This window comes from Idiotropiscis lumnitzeri, chromosome 17 (assembly GCF_059441095.1).
Source record: "Idiotropiscis lumnitzeri isolate Australia: NSW breed Sydney's pygmy pipehorse chromosome 17, RoL_Ilum_1.0, whole genome shotgun sequence".
Taxonomy (NCBI): domain Eukaryota; kingdom Metazoa; phylum Chordata; class Actinopteri; order Syngnathiformes; family Syngnathidae; genus Idiotropiscis; species Idiotropiscis lumnitzeri.
Genome location: NC_142407.1, coordinates 4,095,581 through 4,123,091, shown reverse-complemented (window position 1 = coordinate 4,123,091; position 27,511 = coordinate 4,095,581). Strand labels below are relative to the sequence as shown.

The window sequence follows — 27,511 nt, the reverse complement described above, 5'->3', positions numbered from 1 at the left end:
TAAAAGTTCAAATTTGTATTTTAAAAAAACGGCGACGTTAAAAAAAATTGTTTATTTTAACCAATTATTTATTTAGAGAAACGTAAAATATTTATTTCACAAATGAACAAATTATGCCATTGTAAATGCTATTCATAATTGATCTGAAATGACACAAAACGTGGTGGTTTTAGAAAGTTAGCTCAATGTAATGGAACGCGAGTAAAATGCCAGCTGTGTGCGTAAGTAGGCTTTATGTGCGCGTGTATTTATGCAATTTCCGACGACCGCAAATGCGTCACTTCCGACGATTTCAGCTGCGTCTTAGTGCGTATATTTACGGTAAATGCAAATGTCAACGGTGCTGATGAGGGCGAGCGGATGCTTGTGTGTGCGTGAGTGATGCCGTCGTGTTTGTCCTCTTCCTCGTTGTCTTTTCTTCCCGAATAGCAACGCAAATACGCGCGGGGCCGTCTTTGTCCTTAGTTCTTCATTAAACGATTAATCGTTTAGCTTGTTTTTAAAGCGTGAATCATAGCGATGCAAAGCTGGTAAACAACAACAGTGCTTTTTTTCCCTTTCCTCCTCTCCTCCCCGTTTCGATTGTTTTTTGAAGGCATCACCGTCGAAATGGGGCTCGGGTTTGACGCATATTGAGCTCTCAGCTTCGAGGTAAGTGTGCAGATTTTCGCATTGATTGGATTGATGATGCATGTTACTAACATAATGCAGTAGCCGGATGCTAACGGAGATTGCGAAGGTAAGGCCTGCTACAGCTAGTGGGATGGAATCTGAGGCTCGCGGGCCACATAGGGTGTTTGATGCAGACCCACATGCAGTATTAAAAAAAAACTTATTACAAACAGGGGTGGGGCCAGGGGAGGCTTTTAACTCACAGGTGTTCATATTATAGAATCATTTGCACATTTAGTTTTTATTCAAAAATTTAGTGTGGCTCTGGAGGACCTTAAACAATTATGCATTTAAGTTGCTGTTTATATAATAATCAACAATGATGGGGAATAATTATTTATTATAAATGTATTTAAACTTTAATGAGATAAATTAATTAAAAGTAGAGAATAAAAAGATTTTTTGAAATAACATAAATGTACGTTCACATAAAGTAGTTTATTTTGCTTTTTTAAACATGGATAAATTCATGATTTTCTCATGAAATAATGACAGGCATGAAAAAAAATACATTTTAACCAATTATTTACTACTTTACAGTTAAACAGCACCAAAAATAAATTAACAACTTATTAAATGAGCCAATGTGATTCATACATTCACACTTTTACTTCACCAGCCTTTCCTTAAGTTTAATTTACCTTAAGCATCAAAGTGAATAAGTGTTTTTCTAATCTATTTTTATAATTTAATATAAATAAATTAACCAAATATTTGATTAGATAAATGAACAAATTAATACATTTTACTTCACCAATTCAATACATTACAATTGAAAATAATATATAACATACCAATATTTTATTTTATAAATATAATATTTATTATGGGCGGCACGGTGGCCCGACTGGTTAGCACGATGGCCTCACAGTGAGAGACAGCATCGGGCATGGGTTCAATCTCCGCCCTTCCTGTGTGGAGTTTGCATGTTCTCCCCGTGCCTGCGTGGGTTTCCTCCGGGTACTCCGGTTTCCTCCCACATTCCAAAAACATGCATGGCAGGTCGATTGGACACTCTAAATTGCCCGAGGTATGAGTGTGTGCGCGAATGGTTGTTCGTCTCTGTCTGCCCGGCAATTGGCTGGCAACCAATTCAGGGTGTCCCCCGCCTACTCCCCGAAGATAGCTGGGATAGGCTCCATCACCCCCCGCGACCCGAGTGAGGAGAAGCGGTACAGAAGATGGATGGATGAATATTTATTATGACTGAATTTGGGGGAAAAAACATCTTGATTTAGAACTGTATATACCCGAAAGACATGCCTTTTCTTCATTCATTTCTTCACTTAACTAAAAATGACTACGGTGTACGCTGTAGTAATAAGTTCTTCAATCGTGACTGATGAGTTGCGTTTACCCGACAGAATTGACATGGACACAATCTGGCTTTACCAGTTCCGTCTGATTGTGATCGGCGACTCCACGGTGGGCAAGTCGTGTTTGATCCGCAGGTTCACCGAGGGCCACTTCGCTCACGTGTCGGACCCCACCGTAGGCGTGGACTTCTTCTCACGCCTGCTGGAGATTGAGCCGGGCAAGAGGGTCAAGCTCCAGATCTGGGACACTGCGGGCCAGGAGAGGTTTAGGTAACCTTAACTTTACTTAGAAAAGTGCTATACTAGTGACTATTTTTACCATTTACAAAAATATATAATAAGCCATTTAATAGCATTTAAAGAATCAAACAATTAAATTAGTAAATTAAAGTTGTAAGTAAAGGCACCACAGCACTTTTATATAAGCCAGCACTTAAGTATAAATGTATGGGAGTGCCGCACGGTTCAATTCCAAGACCCCTTTTGCTTACTTATCATAAGAGAATTTGCTCATTTGTAGCATTGTTTTGTTGATATATGTCATCAAAAATACTGATTATCTCTTCAAAGGTCTATCACCAGAGCCTACTACCGCAACTCAGTGGGCGGGCTCCTGCTCTTCGACATCACCAACCGCCGCTCGTTCCAGAACGTGCACAGCTGGTTGGAGGAGGCGCAGAGTCACGTCCATCCGCACAGTATCGTCTTCTTGCTGGTGGGTCACAAGTGTGACCTGGAGGCCCAGCGGCAGGTGAGCCGGCAGGAAGCCGAGAAGCTGGCGGCGGCCTTTGGGATGAACTACGTGGAGACGTCGGCACGAGACGCAATAAACGTAGAGACGGTATGTTCAGTATTTTGAGATAATTTATTTTTAAAAGATGATGGCATTCACTCATAGTAGCATTTTTTTACCTTATCAAAAGCACTTTTTGAGTTTATTAACCTCGGAACGTCTTGTACTATATGTCAAAATTGAAGCCAAATCTTGGTTTTGACTTGGGGTGAACAATTTTGAAATAAATAAGATGAATTAGATTTTTTTTTCCCTTCAATATTGTGAGAGCGGTATTGACTATTTTTGCAAGGTCCTATTAATATGAGTGTATAAAAGGCATATGAGTGTATAAAAGGCTTCAAGATGTGACTATTTTTTTCAAGTTCTTCTTCACATAACAAACACAATAAATTGTTCAGCCCTAGTTTCGACCAATAGTTATCTGCACTTAAGTTGTTGGTGTTAGCCCACCCTAGATTTCAAAGGCTCAATTGCATGTACTTAACGTATATTGTCTCCTGAAGGCGTTCATGGACCTGACGAGGCAGATCTTTGAGCTGGTGCGCGGCGGCGACATCAAGATCCAGGACGGCTGGGAGGGCGTCAAGAGCGGACTGGTCCCCAACACGGTGCACTCCTCGGAGGAGGTCACCAAGGCGGGCCGCCAGTGCCTCTGCTGAGTTCATTTCTTTTGGACTCCATCTTTGGGAGATGGGCCTTCTCTTCGTTTATGACTACACGGCGGGCCCCCGCTCTTTCTTAAATTATTTCCATGTTGCAGTAACACGCTTTACTTGTGATGTGCAAAACACACATTGTTCTCTCAATTAAAAGCACAAGAAGCCCCCCCCCCTCCCATGTCGTTCAACATGTTAGCTTTGCTGCTTTTTTGACATGCACACTTACACAGTTAGTGATGAATATTGACTTATGTGGATATACAAAACCCAATAAAAATCAGGCGGCATCTTCCTCATCTCAGTGTGGATTTACACAAATACATAAACTACTATATGTACCATATATCTATATCTATCTCTCTCTCTCTCTCTCTCTCTCTCTGTATATATATATATATATATATATATATACATATATATATATATATATATATATATTTATATATATATTTATAAACTACAGGCAGCACATTTGACTGTTCCCACAATACTTTGTCCTGTAATATCTGTTTAACTTTACTACAGAGCGAAGTCTCAGATGAATTTTTTTTTTGGGACGATTTGTTTGTTTTTAGTGGGGATGACGGGGATGCAGGTTGGAATGTCTATATATTTTCGTATAGACATTGGACTTTCATTGATTTTTTTTAGACTTTTTTGTTCTTACTTTTTTGGGGTGAGGGGGGCGGTTTAATGTCATTATCTTTGTCCTATGTTGTAGTGTGACAATTTTTTATTTTTTTTTGCACGCCAATATCTTACATTATATATTAACCAGCCGATTAATCGTGCGGACCGAATAATTATTAATAAGGAGTATTTGCGCCACACATAGTAGTTAAAAAAATAATTTGACAATAACAATTAATTACGGTGATGAATAGTCTAAATTGGCACATAAAACAGTCGTGATTTTATTAAAATAGCAGCTATAAGAAAAAGCAGTTCTCATATTTTGACAAAAAGTAGTGCCATACAAAAATGTTTTTTTAAGAAATTGGTGATAATTTAAAAAAAAAAAAGTCATACTTTAACGGAGAAGGAAAGTGCAATTTTTAAAGACTTACAGTACCAGGAAAAAAGATAAAAAATAGCAACGTTACAAGAAAATCCATTATTGGAGAAAATTAAAAATGTTTTTTATTTTCCATGTCATGACTGACTCTGAAGTATGATATTGAGGATGTTGTCAATTCACTCATTTGACGATTATCCATGTGGCCTAAATACTCCCTAATACTTCTTTTGGCTTCGTACGTACAGTCATACATGCATCTACTTTTAACTCAATTTAATTGCAGAGATAAGTCTTTGAGTGACTTTTCGAGGAACGAAGCTCGTGTCCATGTGTTTTATTATTCATGTGCAGTGGCTATAGATAGTCTACACAACCCTGAGCAGCGTGATAGAACAGTTGAACTTTATTGGGGGGGGGGGCAATCAGAGATGTTAAATAGTGGCCAGGTGAGTGCTCCCTTGATTGTGATTGATTCATTCTGAACACAGCCAATTCCCACTTCTAATAGCATGCACAGTTTTGCAACCACTTTATTTTCACTTACTCTCTGGAAATAGAACACGTTTTTTTTTTTTTTTTTGATTGAAAGGATTATAAAGGTTATAGGTCACATTATTGGTCAAGGAAGTTTGTTTTGAATCACAGAAACCTGGCATTTGTACAAGGGTGTGTAGACTTATTATATACACCATACGTAACAAATATATAACATGATTGTTGATTAGGTTCGTGCACGTCATGAATAATAAATAAATGGAAATATCCAGTATGCTTTGGAGGTGTCATTGACAGTGTCTGGCCAACAGGGGGCGGACTCATTCAATTCCCAAACAACATCACTTAGTATAGATACACTGGTAATGTGTTTAATATTTACATAAATTTACTTAGGAATATGTTTTAGATGTTTTTTGGACAAACTACTCAAAGGTGGTATTGAAATTGTATGACGAGTCCAAATAAGAAAGTTTTATTTGCTTTATTTTGACGTTCAGGTTTGGAGAACAATTTAGGCACCATCATTGTTGAAAACCTGAAAAAAAATGTCATTTACTTTTTATGTGTGCTGTGTTGTTTGGCATAACTCAGTTACAGATATTCAGGTAACTAAAGAAACCCTAAACATTGAAAATACTGCTTAATAAATATTTTACGATTAAATTGTAGATCCATTTCGTTTGGATACAATCATTTTATTACTGTACAGTCACAGCATTGCAAATCAAAGCTAATGTTAGAGGCTTCGCTAATTGTGACAGACGCTATGCTAACTGGTCACCACAAACTTAAGTGAAAAGCAAAATGTTGATGTCTTTTTTTTCCTGAGCATATGAAAAACAGGGTAGCATTGCTTTGAGTGTCACACCATTAAATCCCAAAACATTTTTAAAAACATATGAAAAATAGAAGAGAGGGCTTCCTGTACCTTACCCAGTCATAGCAATTAGCTTGACATTTCTGTTGAGTCATGTTATTCACTTTTGTCTCCCTCCAGGGGGCTAAAACTGTTTTAATATTGTCAGCTCAGAGCATTTTTATTCGACAACTCTATGTACATCATTCAAAAGACACATTTTCTTCTTTTGCTCACAACTCCGCATGAAACTCGGGATAGTAATAGTGTTTGTGTTTGCTATTTTTATGTTATTAATGTATTGTTTTCAATGTCTTTTGTTTACAATTCTGATTCTCAATTTATGTACAACACTACGTGGCTGTCGTTGATTTTAAAGTTCTCTACAAATAAAATTGAGTATCACAAATCGTCTTTTCCATTGGAATGAATTAAAATGCTGTAAATCCATTCCGCCTCGTCCAAAAACAAACATATTTGTCATGTTTTTAATAAGGAAAATGGCACTCGATCGCATTGTATTTAATACAAAATATAGTAATAAAAACTGGAATTTAAGTAGTTTGCACATCATTTAGAATTCATTGCCATTCAGTTTCTCTCCCAAGGGGATCTTATGAGTGACTCACTAATCTTATGATTTTTGTTTTTTTTCCGCAGAGATGTATGTCGGCTGTGACTGATATGTCTGTCAACATGTTTCTCAATCATTTGTGCTCAAATATATATATATATTTTTTAAATCATTTTAACAGTGGCACATATTCATATTGCCTTCTATAGTGTTTCCCATACACTAGCGGATTTACTAAAATCAGCCCCAATTATTGAACGTATGCACCCCGCTTAACACAAATGACAATGCGCAAGTGAGTTCATTCTTTTTATTAAAAAAAAAAAAGTAAAGCCTGTATATTTATACATGACAGCTATATGTACACTTTAGAAAACAAGACAAAAAGAGACCATCGCCATCCAAAGCATCAATTAAAGAGGAATTTTTTGAAAGGCACAAGAACTGGATGTAATGTTATGATAAGCAGGCACATACGCCTTTATATGATTTTTCTTCATAAAAATACCCAACCAGCCTTAATGCTTTCCCGTCCAAGAGATGAATCTTTGAGGCACTGCTGTTTGATTCACATGAAACAAAAACGTAAAAAAATGTTTTCCCTCCACATTAATTCAGCAGCATCAAGTATACTCGTGGTGGGTGGGTTGGGGGTCTAATTTATAGCAATGTTTTTGAATACACTCAAACAAATATACTGTACAATATACAGTAAAGCACATAAGTTATACACAGGGGGACATTTTTTAATTCACATGACATTATAGACCAACTCTTAAGGGGTCATTCTTTGAATCAGAAGGTGAGCAGAAGTAGTTCATTTTGGTCAGAAAAGACAATAACCTTAATTGCGAAACTAAACAACAAAAAGTCGCAACAAAAATGCTGTACAATGCAAACAGACATCGCTACCTAAAATAGCAGGGGTGGGCAAACTCTTTACCGTTGGACCATTTTATATATGAAGGCCTACATTCAGAAAATACAAGGCATTAATCAGATAATTTTCTTAAATTTCTGAGAAGAAAATACTAATGATTTGTAAAGAGAATAAAAATATATAAAGTAGTGTTTCATGAAAAAGGTTTTAATTTTTTGAGAAGAACCCATAATATTCATCTATCACCCGATCCACTTCTCCTTCTGAAGGTTGCGGGCGCGATGGAGCCTATTCCATCTGTCAACGGGCAGTAGGCGGGGTACACCCTGAACTGGTTGGCAGCCAATCGCAGGGCACACGTAGACAAACATGACGAACGACCTAAGGGCAATTTAGAGTGTCCAATCAACCTGCCATGCATGTTTTTGGAATGTGAGAGGAAACCAGAGTACCCGGAGAAAACCCACTGAGGCACGGCAAGAACATGCAAACGCCACACAGGAAGGCCGGAATCCAACCCTGCAGCTCTAAACAGTTGGCCACTGTGCTGCCTAGCCCATATTATCAAAATTCCAGTAATGGAAAAAGTCAGAAACGTACAAAATAGAGTAATCAAAAGTGCTAAGTCATAGTATCCGAAAAAGTCGCTAGATTTTTAAATAAAGAAAAATGTCCCGAATTTTATTTTATAAAATGTCATTTAACATTCATAATATTACAAAGAATAAGATGAAATACTACCATTGCAGCTTGGTTACAATTAGAGAAGTGTGATTTTCTGGCCTAATTTTTCAAGGACTCGATACTATATCCCCAAAATGCTCTCTTGTGTGCGTTTATAGTATGTGTATGTTTATGTTTATTTGCTAACTCAATAGTAGTCGATGCAGATATTTTACACATTTACTTGGTTTCATTGCCTGGGAAAAAATATATTATTTAGTGCATTATTAATAAGATATATGTTCCTTCCAAATACAGTAGAGGCAACATTGAGCTTTCTGTGCATTATACAGTTGCCAACTTTATACTGTCATACGAAACCATAACCAATGTATATTACAAATGAATCTTAAATTCAGAGTGAGTTGTTAGTGTATTATTTTGGACTTCAATTCAAATTGATCCGTCAGTGGTTTAATAGAAATGTTAAGTTTATAAAGTATGAGTGGTACTGGTTTCTTGGTATCGATGAGTAGTTACGAGTACAAGTACTCAACTCTTATGGAAAAAAAAAAGCAGTTCCAACAATATCATATACGGTGGGGATAAATTAATTTCATTATAATGAAGTCATAACAGAAATCCAAAAAGTAGCGGCCTTCTGAGACTCCTAACATTCCTACTTTCTTGCAAAATGATTTTCTCTTTCCTAATGTTACAACTATGTACACCCCATTAAAACATTTGTGTCCATTTCAAGGATTTTTATTTATTTAATAGCGCACCATGGGCGACAAATGATATATAAATACACAGGTTGCCCACCCCTGGTGTAAAAACGTTAAACACTATCAACTGATTGCAATTGCCATTTCAATCAGGTCATCCCGAACAGTACAAATTGAAATAAGGACAGCTCTACAGAGGAGACAGAAGACTACATCTTAACAGACAAAGCTGCCAAGTTTCAACTGAAACTAAAACGCCAACGACAACAAAATGTCAGCCACGATAAGAAGTCACGAAGCGCTATCTTTACAAATGGCTTCCTTACACACTTGATTGATTAGTCAATGGGCTCATCGAGTGACCCTCACATCTGCAAAGACTTCTTTTAGTGTGGATAAACTATACAAAACAGTGTAACAACCGGAGTGGAACCTCCAAAATCCAACGACCGAGATTTCAACTTGAAGTGCTTTTTCTTGGACTTTAAAAAGCCACCACAGACGGTACCAGTGATGGAAAGGCGGGGAAGAGAGAATAAATATAAATTAATAAAATAACAACAATGTACTATTCATTATACAGTGCTTGTTAACTCATTAGCAATAAAATTCAGATGAGTTTTACTTTAGTTATTTTCGACACTTGTATTCCAGAAATGTTAACATTACTTAAAACATTTGTTGTTGCAAGGAAATTCTGAAGTAGACATGAATCAACATCGCAACTTTTTGAGTTTCCACTGTACAACTAAAGTCAACGCACTGCTGTGCCATAGTTTAATTGGTCATTACTTAAACAATTTGAAAGCTGAACTGCCTCACAACTTTAGAGGTTCCACTGTACAGTACACTAAAAGTCAACGCAAAGTCCGTTAGCTTGAGTTAGAATGAAATTTTTCATCATGTTAGAAAAACTTGATGCCGCCGGAGTTGTAACGTCACAAGTTCCACTCAACACTAAAGTCAACGAGAACTTAAGTGTTGTCGCAGTATCATTTGAGAATAACTGGCTTTGATGTGAGAAATATTAAAAACAAAGGAAAAGTCAACCGGTTTCAAAACTGCAGCGGTTCCACTGTACACTGAATGTCAACGAGAATTTCAAGTTTGTGTGTAACAACATCGTTGACGGAAGGTAAAATTTGACTTTGACCTTGACAATAAGTGTGCGAGGGAAAAGGTCCATTGTGGAAGTCAACTATTCAAAAGATAGCAGGGAAAAACCTGTGAGGTGTCGTGTACGTGACATCAACATGGATAGTGTGCCATTATTGACCTTACAGCATTTAGGCCCAAAGCAGGACGACAAGCCTGTTTAACTTCAGCACTACCCTGTTTATACACACACGCACGCACGCACGCACACACACGCACACACACGCAGCAGACACAAAGCAACAGGCTGGTGCAATTAATCAAGTGGACGCGGACAGGAAGTTGACGTTTCCCTGCGGAGCGTCACAAGCGCTAGTCATCATCTCAACCAACAGAGACGAGGAAGGAGGAGGATCTCGCATGATCAAGAATGATGCACATGGCGAGAACGGGCTACGTGGCTAAATACACGCGCAGACAAAAAAAAAAAATAAGGCAAAAAAAAATAAAAAGAACACGCGTCACAGTGTCCTGAAACATCAAGTTATTATTGGCCTCTGTGTTAAAAGAGGCAAAAGATGTGTTGCCTCTCCTCCCTTTCAGGGACGCATTCCAAAGTCCACGTGTCCCCCCACGAAACCGCCTCAATCCAGCTCCCTGCATTCTCTCGGACCGCGTGAGCAGCTATCAGGGGCTGTTGGCCCCCTCCACGTCGCTGTCGTCTGGGGCACCCTTGTAGATGGGGCTCTTGGACTGCAGCGCCGGCTCATATTTGCGTGGGGAGGAGCGGTTGGCACTGCTGTTTTGAAGGCCGTAGAAGAAGTAGATGGCAAAACCTGCGTGAGGGAAGGTGAGGAGAGAAGGCGTCAGGAATTCCAGGAAGGAAGGAAAGGGGTACAGTGATGCCCTAAGATAGTAATGACCCGACTGAAGATGAGTTTTGCAAATGGGAAACTGTTCTCAATTAGTTTATATCTAAATACATAAATGCTAAAAAACATACTTATAAATAAATACTGCCCCTGGTGGCAAATGCATTGGATTGAAGCAAAAGAAAAGTGGCAAAAACTGTTATCGTTACAAACTATTTAGCTCAACACAATTTGAGTTTATGAAGTACAATATTATATAGTGTTACTTTTCTTCTTAAAAAAAAACATGAGATTTTTTGTTATATTCGAAGAAAAATTTAGTACTCAAGTGAAAACTTACTGTGCTTTTTTACTTTTACTTAAGGAGTATCTATTTTTGCTAGTCTTTTTCTACACAAGTATCTTTAATTCTACTTAAGTATAGAGTGCGAGTACTTTTTCCACCTCTGGTATGGAAGGCAGCAAGGGAGAAATGTCTTTAAACATACCGATGACCATCCAGACGGTGAAGCGACACCATGTGCCCTTGTCCAGCTGCATCATGAGGTAGATGTTGACGAATACACTAAAAAGGGGCAACCAAGGAAGTAGAGGAACCTAAAAAGGAAACCATAATAATACAGTTAACATTGTTATATATAAGTGGTACAACGTAAAATTGAACTCAAATGTTCGGAAAAAAAATACACTAATCAAAAAGCATTTAGGCATATTTATTCAGCTTATGGGTGAAGTTTCAAGACGACTCTATAATACAATGTTGGTGGTGGATGGGTATGGAGTTCTGTCGTAAATACAAGCACTGAACAATGTCGGCAAATAATAAAAAATGTTACCCACTCAATACTACAATTGCGATTTAATATGAGATTATTTTTTCATGGTCCTGTTTAACAAATAAGCATTATATGAATCGGTATTACAATAAACAGATATGTTAAATAATTTGGTTTTATAGGTTAGGCTCATGCTAAACTACTGGCAAATGAAACATCAATTAATAGGAAAGGCATCTGTATCAATTAGAGTTGTTAACTTATTAACCATTTGACACTGAACTTATGTAGACACTACCTAAATATAATATACATGTACATGAAAAATAAAGGCGAAATTAAGCTTTTTTTGTTCCAAAATTGCAGCCTGTGCAATATAAAAATAGCAATCTACAACAGTGCAAAGTTTAAATTGGATTAATTCTTCAGCCCTGTCGTAAATACTACCCAAAATGCGAGTAATTTGCAACTTTTGTATGACCTTAATAGCCACAGGGATTGTTTTTAAGTCCGCTGTCATTGCCGGAAAGTTTCATGGCCTGGAAAAAACTGTTTTGGAAAACACCAGTACATGATGTGGATGTGTACACAAGTCGTGTGACACGTTGTTGCAGTGACACAATTGTACGTGTTACTCAATGAGGTGTATAACAAAACAAGAGGGAGGAGTGTTTTGTGAGAAGAGCAGCTGCCTTTTACCTTGAAGGTCAGAGCCTCGTTGCTCTCGGGCTGCCTGCAGATGACGATAAGGCAGCCAGTGCACAGCAGAACCAAAATAACGCAGGACGCAAGGACGACTCCGTGGCCTGCCAGCAGCGCAGGCAGACAGTTGGCCAGGATGATGCACAGGATGGTGATAAGGACGGCTGCATGCCCACACACAGCAGCGCGGTTAAGATAAATGACTGTGGCGAACTTGCATACTGCGCTGTACTGTACAGTACTTACAGATGACGGCGGTGGTCACATAGACAATTTGGCCTGAGGTGTGCGTGGGGGTCTGTGAGCTTGGGCGCAAGAGCAGCTTGTAGGTGAAAGCTTCCTTGAGGGGCCTCTCCTCACTCTCAGTGTACTCGTCGCCGCTGTCCCCGGCGCTCATGGCAACTTTCTCTCCTTCCACCAGCTCCATCAGCTTCTCCGTCTGGGTGGACGACGGCAATGTGCCTGGCTGGTACCTTTGACATCAAGGAAGGACAATTTATTTAGAATGGGGGGGCAAAAGTACCACCGGCAGGTCACCTAAAGCCTACCACTTTCTTAATATTTTTACAGCCAGTTAATTAATGTTTAATACTTTTATAATTCATTCAAACATTTATTATAAATACAAAAACATTTACAATCAAAAGCCGCTGTAATATTATGCACAGCGCTTAAACACAAGGGAAAAATTACTTAGAGGAGAAAAGCCAAGATGGTCGGTCCATTTTTCACGAACAAGCTCAGTTTATATATTTTTTGATCAGGAAACTGAAATTAGTTATTTTGTTTTTTTGTCTATTAATTTTGGAGAAATTAGGAAATAAGAGACGACTTGAAAAACAGCCAATTTCAATGAGGAATATGGCCACTCTCCCCACCGCTCTGCCCATGTTTCGGTAAGAGTTATTAAAAGGGACCGATTACAAACTTTCCATTGCAAATCATTGTACTTTGCTTATAACTGATTCATATCGGAATGAGGAAATGTGGAAGTGACCAGAGCTACAGAGATGAGACTGGGAGGGACCTCGCACACTGCTTCTTTGCTGATCACAACCTACAACACCGTTGAAGACAGCCCCAGTGTTTGATGAGGTCTTTATCTGAAATCGACGCCCACTCACTCTCACGCTGACTGCTTGGGAGGCAACCCCGCGACATGAAGAGGCAAGCAGGACAGTAAGACGCGCCATGTTGTTGTATTCTAACGCCTTTTGTTTTTATGGCCGTTGTCATTTTTACATTCAAACCTATTATATACGTGCCAATGTCAACGTCAATGAAGCGTCCCTTTAAGTAATGATTCAATTGAAATATGTTGTACATTAAATATAAGTGAATAGTTGTAATTATCGCATACAACTAGAGTCCATGTAACTCTAGCGATGATAAGAGCACACCTCTGAGAAGGACTGCATTCAAAAATTGTTGTTTCCTACCTGAGGATGAGAACACAGATGGCAACCAGCGAATACGCCAACAATGTTCCGATGGACATGAGGTCAACCAGAGCTCCGAGATCAAAGAGGAAGGCCATCAAGGCTGCGGAGAGAGACACCAGAATGAATACCTCGGAAAAATAGTAACTTGTAAAAACAGTAAAAAATAATCAACTGTCCGATTAATCGGTTATCAGAATTTTATCCTGCCAAATATCAGTATAGGCCTCAGAAATATCCATATGCCTCGGGTCCTAGTAGGCTGTCAATAATATGCTTTTTTTGGACAGTATCTGTAATTGGTCACTAGTGAGGCAGTTTACCCGCGACAATGCCAGAAGCAATGGTGGCCAGCAGAGGCGTCTTGGTGCGAGTGTTCATCCTGGACAGCACGCGGAACAAGAGCCCATCCTCCGCCATGGCGTAGATGACGCGGGGCATGGGGAACATGGAGCCTAGCAGGCTGGTGGACAGGGCACACAGCGAGCCCACGGCCACGATGTAGCGGGCCGGGGCCCAGCCCACGTAGGTAAAGGCCTCGGGCAGAGGGCTTTGGGTGTTCAGCTGGTAGTAGGGCATCATCAGGGTGAGCGCGGCGGACACGCCAAAGTAGGCGAAGAAGCAGATGAGAAGTGAGGCCACGATGCCGATGGGGATGGAGCGCATGGGATTCTTGGCCTCCTCGCCTGCGGAAGACAAAATAAAACAATGTTGAGAATGGGGCGTGACAAAACTTTTCAACAATATCCCAGCTGCCTCAAATACCATGAATGTGGTGAGAGAAAACGACAATTTTGAGCGATGAGAGAAAACGACAATTTTGAGCAAACATCTTGGTATGTGACATCCTTAAAATGACTTCAGCAGTTAATGCGATTTGGCAAAGGATGAGAAACCCTTTTTGTTTTAACTACAAGGAAAAATGTAAAGTCGAGGTGAGACATTTTATTAATCAACCATTAAATCGCGTATCAAATTAATCGACTATTTTGATATTTTATATTTTGAGACCCTGTTTGATTTGAAAATGGTCCAAATCCTGGCAATTTCAGTCTGAACAGCAAATATGGAATTCCCACTGTGGTGTACTGCCATACAACAAGTGCAGGTTTTGTCATACTATATACTGTGCGTGAACCCAGCTGCGGTTATGTAAGAAATACTGGAAACAGGTGCCTGCACCTCAGACACCTTCTGTACTTGCACTCATGTAACACCGTGAACCCAAAGGCTCTTTTGCCTCTCGTGTCAAACATGTGATCAGTTAGCCGGGCAAAACATGCATTGAAACTCACTGCAACGCCCACAGTCTAAGCCAATGAGAAGAGCGTAATGAAATCGCCCATTTTTGATTGTTTGCTAACATGAAACTCCGCTTTGCTTTGGTTACAGCCAGTCAGTCCTTGATTGGGTTCACCAATGGCAAAAAAATTATTTTATTCATCAGATTTTTATTTTGTATTATTATTATTAATAGAAGTGTTTTCAACAGGTAATTATTGAATTCTTATTTTTTTTTCATATTGCAATTCATTATTACTTAACGGATTTAATACCTGTAAATGTTGTTAGTAATTTCGCAACAACTGCATCAATTACATTTATTTTTAATATTTTAGCATTTTATTAATTTTACATTTTTTATTTTACAGTATGATGTATCTGTTTTCTTATTTTATTTGTAATTTAGCTTTACTATATTTAGTCATGACATTTTTCAGCGTTTTATGTTGCTTCTATTCATTTGCTGCATTTGACATTTAGCTCTACATTTTTACATAATTTTACTTTTCCCCATTATTTTAATTGTTTCTATACCTCCATTTCACAACTTTACCCATTTATTACGAAAGATTTCTGAAGGATGGTTTAACCCAGTCAGTGCTGCCGTTTTTGGTTATTTAAAGAGGTCAAATGGGCTCAGCAGTTACTGGGTGCAGCTACTATCATTTTTATGGTAGCTAGAGAAGGGAGGGGGTAATGTGGATGACGCATGCAGCGACAATTGGCGCTGTTTGGAGACGTTTGACATACTTGTGGTGGCGATGCAGTCAAAGCCAACAAAGGCATAGAAACAGGTGGCAGCGCCAGACAGGACGCCAGCAAGGCCGAACGGAGCAAAACCGCCAGTCCCAAATTCTTTCTCAACACTAAGATGACATTCAGGAAAAAGCAGAGTTGAATTCACAATCAAATGCTCACAAACAAATCAAACACACAATTTTTGAGCGTACACTATTGAGTTGTTGCTGTTGCTGTTGTTCAGGAAACTGGTGTAGTTCTCCAGTGTGAGGTTCCAGTTGGTGGTGTCGCCCTTTATGAAACCCGAGATGATGACGAAGCCCAGCACCACCAGGTTGATGCCGGTGAAAATCTTGTTGACCAGCGCTGACTCGCTCACGCCGAAGGCCAGTAGGCCTGAAGGCAGAGAGCAGACGAGATCGTTTCACGCCTCACCTCCAATAGATCATTCACGGCGTGTGGGCCGAAGTGTGTGAATGTCATCAAGCCACCAGGAAGTGATAACATTCACTCATGTTCTCACTACTTGTTCCTGCATGACATCCCACACTAAGTGCAGTTGTACAGTGACAAGTGTACTATTGCTCAATGAATGTATTTTGGCAGTTAAAGAATGTAACATCCAAACTACAAGAGGCTTCACTTACTTTTTTTCTCCCCGACCGGTGAATGTTTACATGTTATTTTCACTTAAAATATGGAAGTAGTATAAAATAGTTTATTCTTGTTATTTTGCTTATATGACGACAGTTAATGCAGAAATGCTACAAATTCCAAATTTGCATGGTTGGCTTCTTGAAGAGTTGAGTAAGTAACCGTTCTCTGTGTAATGAATTGCCTCAAACAGTTGAGAAACAAAAATCCTCTTCAGTTGCCCCCAACTGGATGACTTTTTCCCCCCTCATTCTAAGTAACCAAAGTGGGGAGGGGTGAGCAATTCCACACAGGGAGGAGGCGGCAGGGGGGTATCAAGACCAAAGAAACACTGCAAACAGATGCCTGGTCACTGTATTTTGGTCTGCTAATGCGCATTGTCCTCAGAAAAAAATGCTGCCAGTGGGTACAGGTTAGCCCCAAGGACAACATAAGTAGCCCACGGGCCTGGTATAAAATAGCTGACCATTGATGGAACACTTTGACTGACTAAAAGAATGTTAAAATCTACTATCAGCCCATGCATACAACCACCAGTCACGTCAAAGTGATGCTTAAGGTGCAGTTGGCATTGCCTAACTCTTTTTGTTTGACAATGTAAGAAGTGAAAAGGATTTGATCTTTTTTTAATCAGATGTTATATGTTTAAATTGATTGAGAGCAGCTTTTGCAAGTGTGAGTATGTGCGAGGCAGCCATATCCAACAGTTAATGATGCATTTTAAAAGGAGACAGAAGAAAAATGAGTGTAAGTAGTTCAGACTGATGACATGTAAAATATTGTTAAAAATGTAATTCCAAAGAATGCAGCACCTGGTTACACAAATGTTTCTCCTTTTCACATTTAATATATACCAGGTATTTTGTTTAAAAGCACAAAATGTGTTTAGCCTAACCAATTAAAGGCCATCAAAACCACTCAGTGTAATCAGTGACCCAGATAATGTGGTTTTTCAGGCACAACTAACTCACCGGTGAGCAGCAGCACTAGAATGAGCGCAAACAGGTCAGGGTACTCGGCCAAGACATTGCCAGGGACCTTCATAGTCATGGAGGCTTTGAAGAAGACCGAAATCTTCTGCTCTACGAGGTTGTCGAAAGTGGAGCTCCATGCACGGGCCACACTTGCAGTACCTGCAACAAAACAGAGGGGGGCAGAGAAAGTTAGTCGGGTGGGGAATAATATTGTGTTACCATTGGTTGTGGGGGATACTTTCCAGACACACCTGTTGTAGGTGAAAATCAATTACTAAAACACACATTAAACACACTGAAACAAAATTCAGTTAGGTTTAATAAATTTTTAGAGTGACTATGTTATTTTCCCCCCCAAAAAAGTTGCTTTATAGTATTAGTTTTAGTATTATTTAGTTTGATGTATGGAGGATTTGTTGAGTGAATTAGTGCAAGATAGTGAAAAAAAAGTGCAACAAATATTGTGCAATTAAATAAAGTAAACTACAATTCCAAAACGACTTAAAACTTACCATCGTCCGTATGGGCAGTACCGAAAAATACCTTTAAAATCAAGAACGAAGGCTTTTGTGCGAAATTGACAGACATATGAAGCACACTAGTTAGATTTAGTTGGCAGTTTAAGTTAGTTCATTTTATTTTTTTAAAGCACTACTTTTTATTTTACTAATGAAAATGTTTTTGAATCTTAGTTTTAATTATTGTGTTTTTTTTACCTATAATAACATTGAGCGTTGAGTGAGAGTTGTGGCTGACAGCTGCTCCTGCTAGAGTGCAGCTGAAGCAACGGTGTCACGTCGGATTAATAGACATGCACAATATTGTGAAAATATAATATATATAAAAGAATGGAAAGAAAGAAATTGGTTTTATAAAGTGCAATTATTCTACTTAATGAAGTATTTGTATTCAAGATGTGAGCCTCTAGGGGCCTATTGTGTCACGTCAGCAGCTGAGTCGGTTAGTAAGCATGGTAGTGTCTGGGCCTGAGTTGTGGCATACAGGTATTTGTGAGTGTTCTCAGTTTGTATTTATGAGTTAGACAATTAGAGGAAATTATGTCGCAGACTCACCAATCACATAGGACAGGATGAGATTCCATCCCGTGATGAAGGCCCAGATCTCGCCCACCGTCACATAGCTGTAGAGATACGCCGAGCCCGTCTTGGGGACGCGGGCTCCGAACTCGGCGTAGCACAGGCCCGCCAACATGGAGGACAGCGCGGCGATGAGGAAGCAGAGGATGATGGCGGGACCAGCCCTTTCGCGGGCCACCTCGCCGGCGAGCACGTAGACACCAGCGCCTAGCGTGGAACCTACCCCCAAGGCGATGAGGTCCAGGGTGGACAGGCAGCGGGCGAAACGTGTCTCCTCGCTGGAGAAGTCCAGCACGCGGCGACGCAGCAGCTTGTTGCCAAATTGGGACAGCATGCTGGCCATGTTTGCTGTGAAAATGCGTGGGCGCGATCTGACTTGATCCTTCTCGAGTGCTGCAGGTGGGTGTGATTGACACAAGGCGTGGAACCGAAGAAACGCAAATGGCGAAGGTGAGGTCGTCAATGATTGGTCCGTGGGCGTGCTCGATCGGGTGGACAGAAGAGGAGAAGGCAGATCACTGTATTTGGCAGCCTGTAAGGAGGCAAGAAGAAAAACAAAAGTTCACTATTCAGGAACTGCCAAAGTTTCTCTGTGCTTGGGAGCAGGCAGTACCGATTATTGCAGTCTTTCCATTCCTGCTGAAAGCTGTTGCCGCGACGACATGCACTTGGCTACTTGCACTTTGTTCACGACATTCCATCCCACAAATGCTCTCACTCTCACCAGCTACTAGTCTAGTTTCACACACAAGTTACACTGGTTGCTTGATTCGTGATTGCCCAAGCTTTTTCTTTAGTTACATGATGTCACTTGGTCAGTTGATGGCTTTGTGTCAACATGTAAGTACATTAATTAATGCCTTCGCAAGTGGGCAAATACAGCCACAGTTGCCCATAGGCTTTCAAATGTTTAGCAAACTGGTTGAACAGTCAACAACACAAATCTGAAAGAACAGACGTGAGGAGCTGCTGTAAGCCACAACTCACTGCCAGATGCTCACACACAGACCAAGCTCCTGACATTACACACTATGCCACACCTCAAACATGGGAGAGGGGGGAAAAAAAGCGAGAGAGTTTCCTACTTCCTCCAACCTCGGTCCCCAAAATCGGCGTCCGTTCAGGATGGATGGACCGTTCCGTGCAACACATGTGTCCACGGCAGTCATGCAACTTCCAGGAATTCATAGCTCTGCCTCTGTCGGCATGACATGGCGACAGCTCCAGGCGGTACAGGACAACTATGTGCTCGTCTTTAATTTGAACTCCACCTTGACAAATAAACTTTGCATAGTATTTTGAAAACCAAACATCAAAGGGCCCTCTACTGGGAGTTTTGTTGTCTCAGTAGGTATAGATGGGATGGGAACACCACAGGCTGTGCGGGAAACACATGGCTTAATATCTGCAAGCTAATATCAACAGAAGACAAGAAAACAGCAGCTGGATGAAGCCAAGTAGTGGCCTGGGGAGAAGGTGGATGAATACACAAATAAACCAGGTATTAAAACATATCATTTACCTCGCATAAACCCTAGAATAGGTGATAGTATTGCAGGTGGGTATCAACTTTGGCTAACAAGGTCATTTAAAAAAAAAAAAAAAAAAGTCCCTGAATTGTGCAATCAAGAGTCTTAGGAAAGCGTGACGGACACCAAAAGGACACCTGCATAAAAATACAACAAAACAGGCATGGCCAACAGAGCAGTTCATAACAACACGCCCCTTTGTTTACAATAGGGGGCTCGCCCGTCACCTGATGTGCCAACACGTTGCTGACGTGGACTGACGTGGGGACGCAGCCCACTTAAGTGCGCAATGAGCGGACTGCAAGTTAATGACCGCTCTGGTATGTCTCAGCTGCATACAACAACACAAGCGCGCAAGCAGTGTGTAATTTTAGGTTTTGACGCCTGTATTTTTCACCCCCTTCGTGCAATTTAGAAGCAGGTTTGGAGAGGCGTCCCCCCGAGGGACATTCATGGATTTTTTTTTTTAAATGACGCAATAGAGGTGTCAAAATTCATCTATAATTGCCAAATTAATCAACACTTATTTTAATGAGCCATTGTTTTAGTTAAAATTGTCCAAATCCTCTGATGACAAAGGAGTATATCGAAGTGAGACTGTATGTTGGAGCACAACCAAGGTTAGCCTGGGAAGTTACAGGTGGTATAATGTTGAAAGATGAGTTTAAAAAGAAAAGTGTTTTGGATCATAATTTTTGGTATAGCTCCAGTAAGTGCAGCTTTGGTTGACAGCTGAGTTCAAAAGGGCTTGTCAGTAAATGGTCTCATGTTCTGCGTGCGAATCAGAGTTTATGACTTGAGAAAATAACACGCATTATTCCCCCAAATGGAAAAATAGAAGAGGCTTTTGTTTAAGTGTGTGCGTGTGTGGGGGTGTGTGTGCATGTTGTATTGGGATTTTTTTTTTTTTTTAACAATTTTCAAGACAGGCTGGATCATAAGTAGGTTGGCCGCAATTAGGAGGTTTTTTTTTTAAATTGGAAAATAACATTTCCAGACCACAAACAATCAGACAAAATTGAAAAACTGTTGTGAGGTTTGAAAACAGGTTGATCAGGTATGGTCGCTACACTTCCTCATTCAAAAAGATGGTTATGAGTGTACATAATTTGAATTTGCAAATTGCCTGAGTCATGGACTCTGATAAAAAAGACAACATGGCAAGATACCAAACAACTACAATTGTGCCGAACACAATCTTTAAGCAGCTCCTGGCGCCGCTATTAAACGATTCATTAGTTTTACAGGTGTGGCTTGATTGGTAGTAATTCATTCGTTTTACTTGGAAAACCTACAAGATCTGAATAATCCACCTGCATATTGATATATCTCACTTTTATGGCAACATTTAAAAAAAAAAACCAGGTACATCAATGATGGGCCCAGTGAGATGTAATGTATGCAATTTCTACCGGAAACAAGGTGCACTCTTTGATTGTCGGCAGAACAAAAAAGAATTATATATATATATATATATATATATATAAAATGCAAAGAAAAAACTGCCCAAAAACAAAAACGCAAATGCACTTCATAATCAATTCGTACCACTTTCAATTGTTTTATACATAGCCTTTTTACCCCCACTAGCATTTCAAACACTTCTTTCGCATGCATTTGAGGCTAGTCCATCTCAACGAACGGAAAAAAACCTCACAGCTTCGAATAAAGATGACAATGACTCATGGATAACTTTGATCCACAAAGTTAATGGTTAGTCAAAACAGTTTGAGAAGTTGAAAGAGAAGTCGAAAAAGTGGTGTAGTATTTTCCAGATAAAATGACACGTGCTGCAAAATGGAAGGGCATATGAACCAAGAAAATGTAATCATTAGCCCGCCTGACATTCTGTTAGTTATTCAAATGACTCATTTGATTATGACAGTCTTTTTGAGGCTTATGCAACGCTTTTAGTTGTGACTAAAATGTCCTGATCAGTGGTTAGATGTCTGCACTTGTATCAAGCCACAAATGAAGCAGAAATGTTTGTTTGCCCAAAAGACTATGTGGACAAACAATACTCCCATTGCAAATGATTTGAAGTCTAATTTTGGTCTCACTCTTTTTCCGCATCATATCGGACACGAGTCATCAAAAATGTTTCAGTACTAAAGGCAAAATTCTATATTAAGGCTTAAAACAATATACCCGACTAATCAAAGAGCACCCAGGCTCTTGTTTTCAAAGGTGATAGATATCCTGCCTAGTAAGGTTCATGTCAAACAATGAAATAAAAGCATGCAAAAGCTACAATAAACACTAGAAACGCGCTCCCACACAACAGGGTCTCTGTCCCATTTGAGGCAGCCAATAAACTGCTGGTTATGATATAAATCAAAAGAGTATTTGCCTACTGTACAACTTCACTGGGAAAGACCGGCCCCACTAATCTTTTCCTTGTGCTTTTGTGATTTGGCGCGGACCTGGCGTACAGTGAAGCAGTTTTTGAAAACCTTTTAGCGCGGACAATGCTCTTCCAGCGGCCCAGTTGCATTTTCCCTATACTCATACTCAAAAGCATGAAATAAGAAAAGGTTTCTTTCACATAAACACTTTATTTTTACAATGCAGCAACAGCTGCCATGGACACTAATAGGATTAGATGGAAAGCAACAAACAACTTAACCTAATTATAACCTGTACAGAGTTCCACAATCTACTTCAGGGGTGTCAAACTCCAGTCCTCGAGGGCCGGTGTCCTGCAATACATCTAATTCAAATGAGCAGGATACTTATCAGGCTTCTTCAGAATTTGATGATGAGCTGATCATTTAAATCAGGTGGGTTACAGCCGGGAGAGATTGAAAGCAGCCCTCCAGGACTGGATTTTGACACACCTGATCTACTTGGATTGTAAATTGCATGCGTCTTGCATGTCTTGTCGTCAACCCAACGCATATATTAGGGCTGGACGATTAACCGAAATTGTGATTAGAACTTAAATTTTGGCTTCTCTCAATCTTTAAAACGTTAAAACGTAAAAAAAATAAAATAAAGAATTATTCATGTGTAGAATGGAATAGTGTGTTTACAAGTTCCCGACGTTGTTAAAGCACCAGAATGCACCATGTCGTTTGCATAGCAAGCATATGGGACTCTTCCATCCCGGAGCGGGTTTTAAAGCTGCTTATCAATACCCCTTTGGAGTTTATTGAAAAACCAAACACACAACAAAAAGTTTTTTTATTTATACTTATCGTGGTGTAGTTATTTAGATTTAAAGTTGAGTTCTCAAAGATTCACCTGAGATCCAAGGTTAGCCCAGTTAAGTCCCAAGACTTGTGAGAATACCTAGAAATAAGGCTCATGTGTGCAAAGATGAAGGCATCAAAGGGGTGGATATAGTTAAAATTTTGAAATCAATGAATAATTGTTTGAATAATTGTGATTTCAATCTCAAAAATTTTTATTATTAGTTTTTTCCCCACAATTGTCCAGCACAAATTCCCGAGACATTTTTCCATTGTAAAATGGGTGGCTTGGCTCAAATGTTTGGAAAACATCGCTCTAGTTAATGATTGCATGCCTTTTTTGTTACTACGGCATTGATCCAATCCAAACGCAAGAACAAAAAGAACACTATGTTCAGTCGCCTAAAGACTAAGACTAAACAGCCAATGAAAAGTGCCAATGTGACCTTGCATAACCCTGCCAGGTGGATTAGCACACGGTTAGGTGCATGTGCCTAACCGCGAGCACACACATACACTCGCACACACATGCACACGCCACCCCAGTGCACACTTTGTGCAACAATGTATGTTTGTGTGTGTAAGGGACGCTATGGCTTATCATAAAGGCTCCGCGTGTTTGCTTAAGGGAGCGCTCGCCTTTTGAACTTGAGTACGTGCGGACCCCGAACCGGGCGACCCTTCTAGTCACCTGGCTTGACGCAAATACCACTGCCAAAAAAGAAAATAGTGCACTCGCCGGGAGATGGAATGTGACAAATCGAGACTGTTCACTTTCCCACGAGCGATGACCAGGAATAAAGAGTAAGCAAGCAAAGAAAACATCACGTCTTTGAAATTATGTCAACAGAGCATCCAATAGCCGTTTGACAATCTTAACTTTGTTTGAATAATCCATCTTTATTATTTTTGTTGCATAATGTGCTTATCACTAGCTAGTCCTTTCTGATAACCTTCTCACCGTCCTTGTAACCGATAAGAGATCGATTCCACATGGTTTTTGGGGACACGTTTGAGTAAATTTGGTCGCTGCTTTTTATCATTTCGAATGTGTACAAAGAGAAGAGTAAAACGGTTAATTGGTAGTTTTGACATTGAAAATTAAACTGCAGTTCAATATTTTAGCATGTGTCTAATTTGCGCAATATCAACTGTGATTTTGGTTGATGTAATTGTGTTGTTACATTTTCTTAATGCTTAGTCAACAGCAATTGATGAATTTCCATGTATGTCCTTGTTCATGTGGACGAACTGCACAAATCTGCTGTTTAAACTTTAAAACAATCGTGTTTTAAAATATCCATTGGTTATTGCTCTTAAAATATAAATGTAAAATGTCTTGGACTTGCAAATAAACATTGAATATCGAAGAAAAAAACAAATGAGTCCATAGTTTGTCTGCAAAGTATAAGGAAGTGATAAAATCGTCATTCAGCGAACCAGAAGGCAGTATTCACTCACATGATTGTGGAACCAGCTAGCAAAGATGGCATTGTTTCAAATTTAGTAAACGAAGAAATGGATGAGTATCTCGTCACGAGTATTTAATAGGAAAATCTGTCATTATGGAATAATTGGAGAAATTTAAGTGACATAAATGTTCACAAAAATCTATGAAAACACAATCTATATCTTGGATATAATTTGAAGTTCTTCACTGTTAAATATTGTTCTAAAAATATTTTGCAGAAGATTTAAAATATAAGAAGAGCTGTTTCACAAACACTGGTCTATCCATAGTTGTTCTGTGAAGCAAGTGCAGATTTACAGTATTTTCTTTAACAAAATCATCAAATTATCATGAAGAGATTTTGGGAAAAATGAAATAATTAAATTACGGGAGCGAAATTACAATAAGAAACATTGTGGTGACCCACGTCATTAGGAACCTGTGCCTGAGGACTGGAGGTGACATTTTTGTGGCTTTGAAGGTATGATAAACATGAAAAGGTTGAAAGAGAGGGAAAGAGATTGACGCTCATTTACCACATCTACACAACATTCTCCATACAGAAATGTATGCAGAATGAGGGCTGTAAATTGTCTAGGGATGATGTCTGAGCAGTGTGACTCGCCGCCGTTTGGCTTCAACTGCTTTGCTGGAATGTCAGAGCAGACCTCATTGTTACTTTTACATGCTTGAATTGGCCTTTAATTGCAGAAAAAAAAACATTTAGTTACAAACTTGCACTTCCAAATGAAGCCGCAAAACTTATCTTATTCTTATCTGCAAAATACTACACTACTACAACAACATAACTGAACTGACCCATCATTATCTCTAAAAGGATCATTCATTCACCATGTCAGTGTGAGTCATCAAAGACATCAGGGAGACCACCTTTTAAACAGATAAACGCAATCCAAAATTAAAATGTATTATGGATGGTGGCTAATCTTCAAAAATTACATTTCCCGGACACCTGGGGGGGGGGTGTGTGGTGCGCATTCTTCCTGTTGCAAAACCGGCAACAGAGTTCCTGCACAATAACTTAAATTACATCAATCATTCCATGCAAGTATTAACGTGCTTCACTGCCAACAAACACTATTTCAAAGCTAACATTTTTAAAATGCCTTTATTCAACAAAACCACTCCACTTGAAATTGATTGTCGTATTTGTAGGTGCGTGTCAAAAAGCTTTAGAGTCAAAGGCAAGTTAAACATTTTTATATCGCCCTTGAATCGCTTCACATGTCCACAATTGACAACGACAACCACTGATCTGAACTCCCAGATGACAAGGGGGAAAAAATGTACAGAACACACCTTGTACAAACCCAAGTACGTACACACCTTGTACAAACCCAATTACGTACACAGTGAGTCATTCATGTGCACACAACTTCGATTTACCTTATTTTGCCAAACTCTACATTGCAAGTAGAATTTCAAATCAAATCATACAACATGCAGTCAAACCTCCACTGGCTGTGGTGACTGATAGATTTATTGGCTGTTTCTTAGCTCCCATATTGTCTCATCTTCCAAGTAATTATCTGTTGGCTACAACATCAAGAGCAAGTCCCACACCCTTAACGACGATGAAAAAAAATCCATTCTAATTTATTTCACTCAAATTTCTTCACAAGTGGTTCCCTTGAGTACAAATACCGCGGCTGATGCAACACACGCGTGGTTTCTACCCAAGAACATCATGGCAACATTAACTGGAAGGATGAGTCGCCTCAACGGCAAGGAAATCATTCAAACGTTGCAATGTCAAATTAAATAGGTCGAGCACTTAAAAAGAAAGCTTTACTTACACTATTTCCCACACCACTAAGGTTGTTTAACGCATCTGTCACCGACAGAAATAGCAGCTAGCTACGTGGCTCCTCCGACTCGGGTTGCAGATGTTGCTTTCACTGTTTATACAAAGCGTCGTAAAATAGCTAAAGTCGAATACGGAAAAACGAATTTTGTGACCAAACAATCGTTTGAGTTTAGTTGTATTACAGTTTTATCATCATTGAATTCTACTGGAGTTAACCGGCTCCTGCACAGCTATTGTTCCACAAAACAGCGTGATTTAGGTGATCAGTCCTGTGGAAAATAGTGAAATCCTACAGCTCGAAAGCGTCTGTGAAGTCGTCATCGTAATTCCACGCCTTACTAGTAACCGTGCGTGTCGTACCAAAACAATGAATGAAAACACGAGACTAAAATAGCGTGTGAACGACGAACTGTCCGCTTGAACACAAAACACACACTCAAAACTATTCCAGTATATTTATATTATCAAAAAACATTTTATTTTGTGGCATTTCCAAAGGTTGTGACGTCAGATGATTGCCCGCTCAAAATGGTAAAACAATAAGGTGGTAAGACATAACTGCGACAAAATTGGGGAAAAAAATAAACTTGAACTCTTATTTTATAACCACAACAATTACAATACTCTTTCAAACAATTAAGGCCGCCAGTTATGGTGGGAAAGCGACTAGGACGATTGCGTCAGTCGACTCGGGTGACCGCGAAAATAAGAGTTTCCAAAATGTCAAAGCCAGTTATTTTTGTTGTTGTTGTTTTTTCAAAGAAAACGTTTATTACCTTGAATGCTCCTCGAATTAAAAGCGCAGAGAAGCTGGATGAAACAGAGAATCGTGCTTGCTTGCTGATGAAATACCTCACTCCGGAGCTCCTTGCATGCGCTTTTGATCTGCTTGTGAGGGGGCGGAGGTATCTGCGTGAGCGTATGTGTTGTGCGTGAGTGTGTGTGAGCGAGCGTGTGTGCGTATAAACAGAGTGACGTCACGGAAGACGGACATTCAGCGGAAGCCCAAATATATTCGATCAAGGAAACCTCACCAACTGAGACATAATGCATATGTAGGCTTAAGAGTGGTTCATGTGTTCTGATCTCTGTTTGTTATGACTGGTTTGTGGTGACGTCAGAGGTGAGCGACGAAAAAGTTGGACTGTTGTCGAATGAATAAACGGGTGGCGCTCCCTAGTCGGTCCTAAGTCGTTATATTATTGTTAGCGAGATCTGAGAA

General features: G+C 39.6%; 2 protein-coding genes across 3 annotated transcripts; one reads left to right on the top strand and one right to left on the bottom strand.

The window, feature by feature from the left end:
- The first annotated feature begins 284 nt into the window (after positions 1–284).
- LOC148319769 (ras-related protein Rab-39B-like) lies at positions 285–5,230 on the top strand. 2 transcript variants are annotated; one of them, XM_088279347.1, is made up of 5 exons: positions 285–374; positions 596–651; positions 2,037–2,258; positions 2,559–2,829; positions 3,288–5,230. In XM_088279347.1, the coding sequence occupies exons 3-5, from the start codon at positions 2,044–2,046 to the stop codon at positions 3,441–3,443; spliced, it is 642 nt and encodes a 213-aa protein (XP_088135473.1). In that variant the 5' UTR covers positions 285–374; positions 596–651; positions 2,037–2,043; the 3' UTR covers positions 3,444–5,230. The 2 variants fall into 2 exon arrangements, with proteins under 2 accessions (XP_088135473.1, XP_088135472.1); XM_088279346.1 differs by lacking the exons at positions 285–374; positions 596–651 and having other exon boundaries at positions 658–2,258.
- A 1,455-nt stretch (positions 5,231–6,685) lies between these two features.
- slc7a3a (solute carrier family 7 member 3a) lies at positions 6,686–27,207 on the bottom strand. Its single transcript, XM_088279476.1, has 11 exons — positions 27,066–27,207; positions 18,268–18,823; positions 17,192–17,353; positions 15,779–15,962; positions 15,579–15,694; positions 13,868–14,230; positions 13,545–13,647; positions 12,352–12,578; positions 12,103–12,269; positions 11,116–11,224; positions 6,686–10,591 (listed from the first exon to the last, which is right to left on the bottom strand). The coding sequence occupies exons 2-11, from the start codon at positions 18,632–18,634 to the stop codon at positions 10,443–10,445; spliced, it is 1,947 nt and encodes a 648-aa protein (XP_088135602.1). The 5' UTR covers positions 18,635–18,823; positions 27,066–27,207; the 3' UTR covers positions 6,686–10,442.
- Positions 27,208–27,511: the final 304 nt, after the last annotated feature.

What these genes read in the sequence shown, in the direction of transcription:
- LOC148319769 (XM_088279346.1), top strand. Translation starts at nt 1,969, where the DNA reads ATGACTACGGTGTACGCTGTAGTAATAAGTTCTTCAATCGTGACTGAT. An exon ending in GCGGGCCAGGAGAGGTTTAG is followed by an intron (nt 2,259 to 2,558) that starts GTAACCTTAACT and finishes ATCTCTTCAAAG; the next exon opens with GTCTATCACCAGAGCCTACT. An exon ending in ACGCAATAAACGTAGAGACG is followed by an intron (nt 2,830 to 3,287) that starts GTATGTTCAGTA and finishes TGTCTCCTGAAG; the next exon opens with GCGTTCATGGACCTGACGAG.
- slc7a3a (XM_088279476.1), bottom strand. Translation starts at nt 18,634, where the DNA reads ATGGCCAGCATGCTGTCCCAATTTGGCAACAAGCTGCTGCGTCGCCGC. An exon ending in ACGAGGCTCTGACCTTCAAG is followed by an intron (nt 11,225 to 12,102) that starts GTAAAAGGCAGC and finishes TTTCCTTTTTAG; the next exon opens with GTTCCTCTACTTCCTTGGTT. An exon ending in CACCGTCTGGATGGTCATCG is followed by an intron (nt 10,592 to 11,115) that starts GTATGTTTAAAG and finishes TCCCTCACGCAG; the next exon opens with GTTTTGCCATCTACTTCTTC.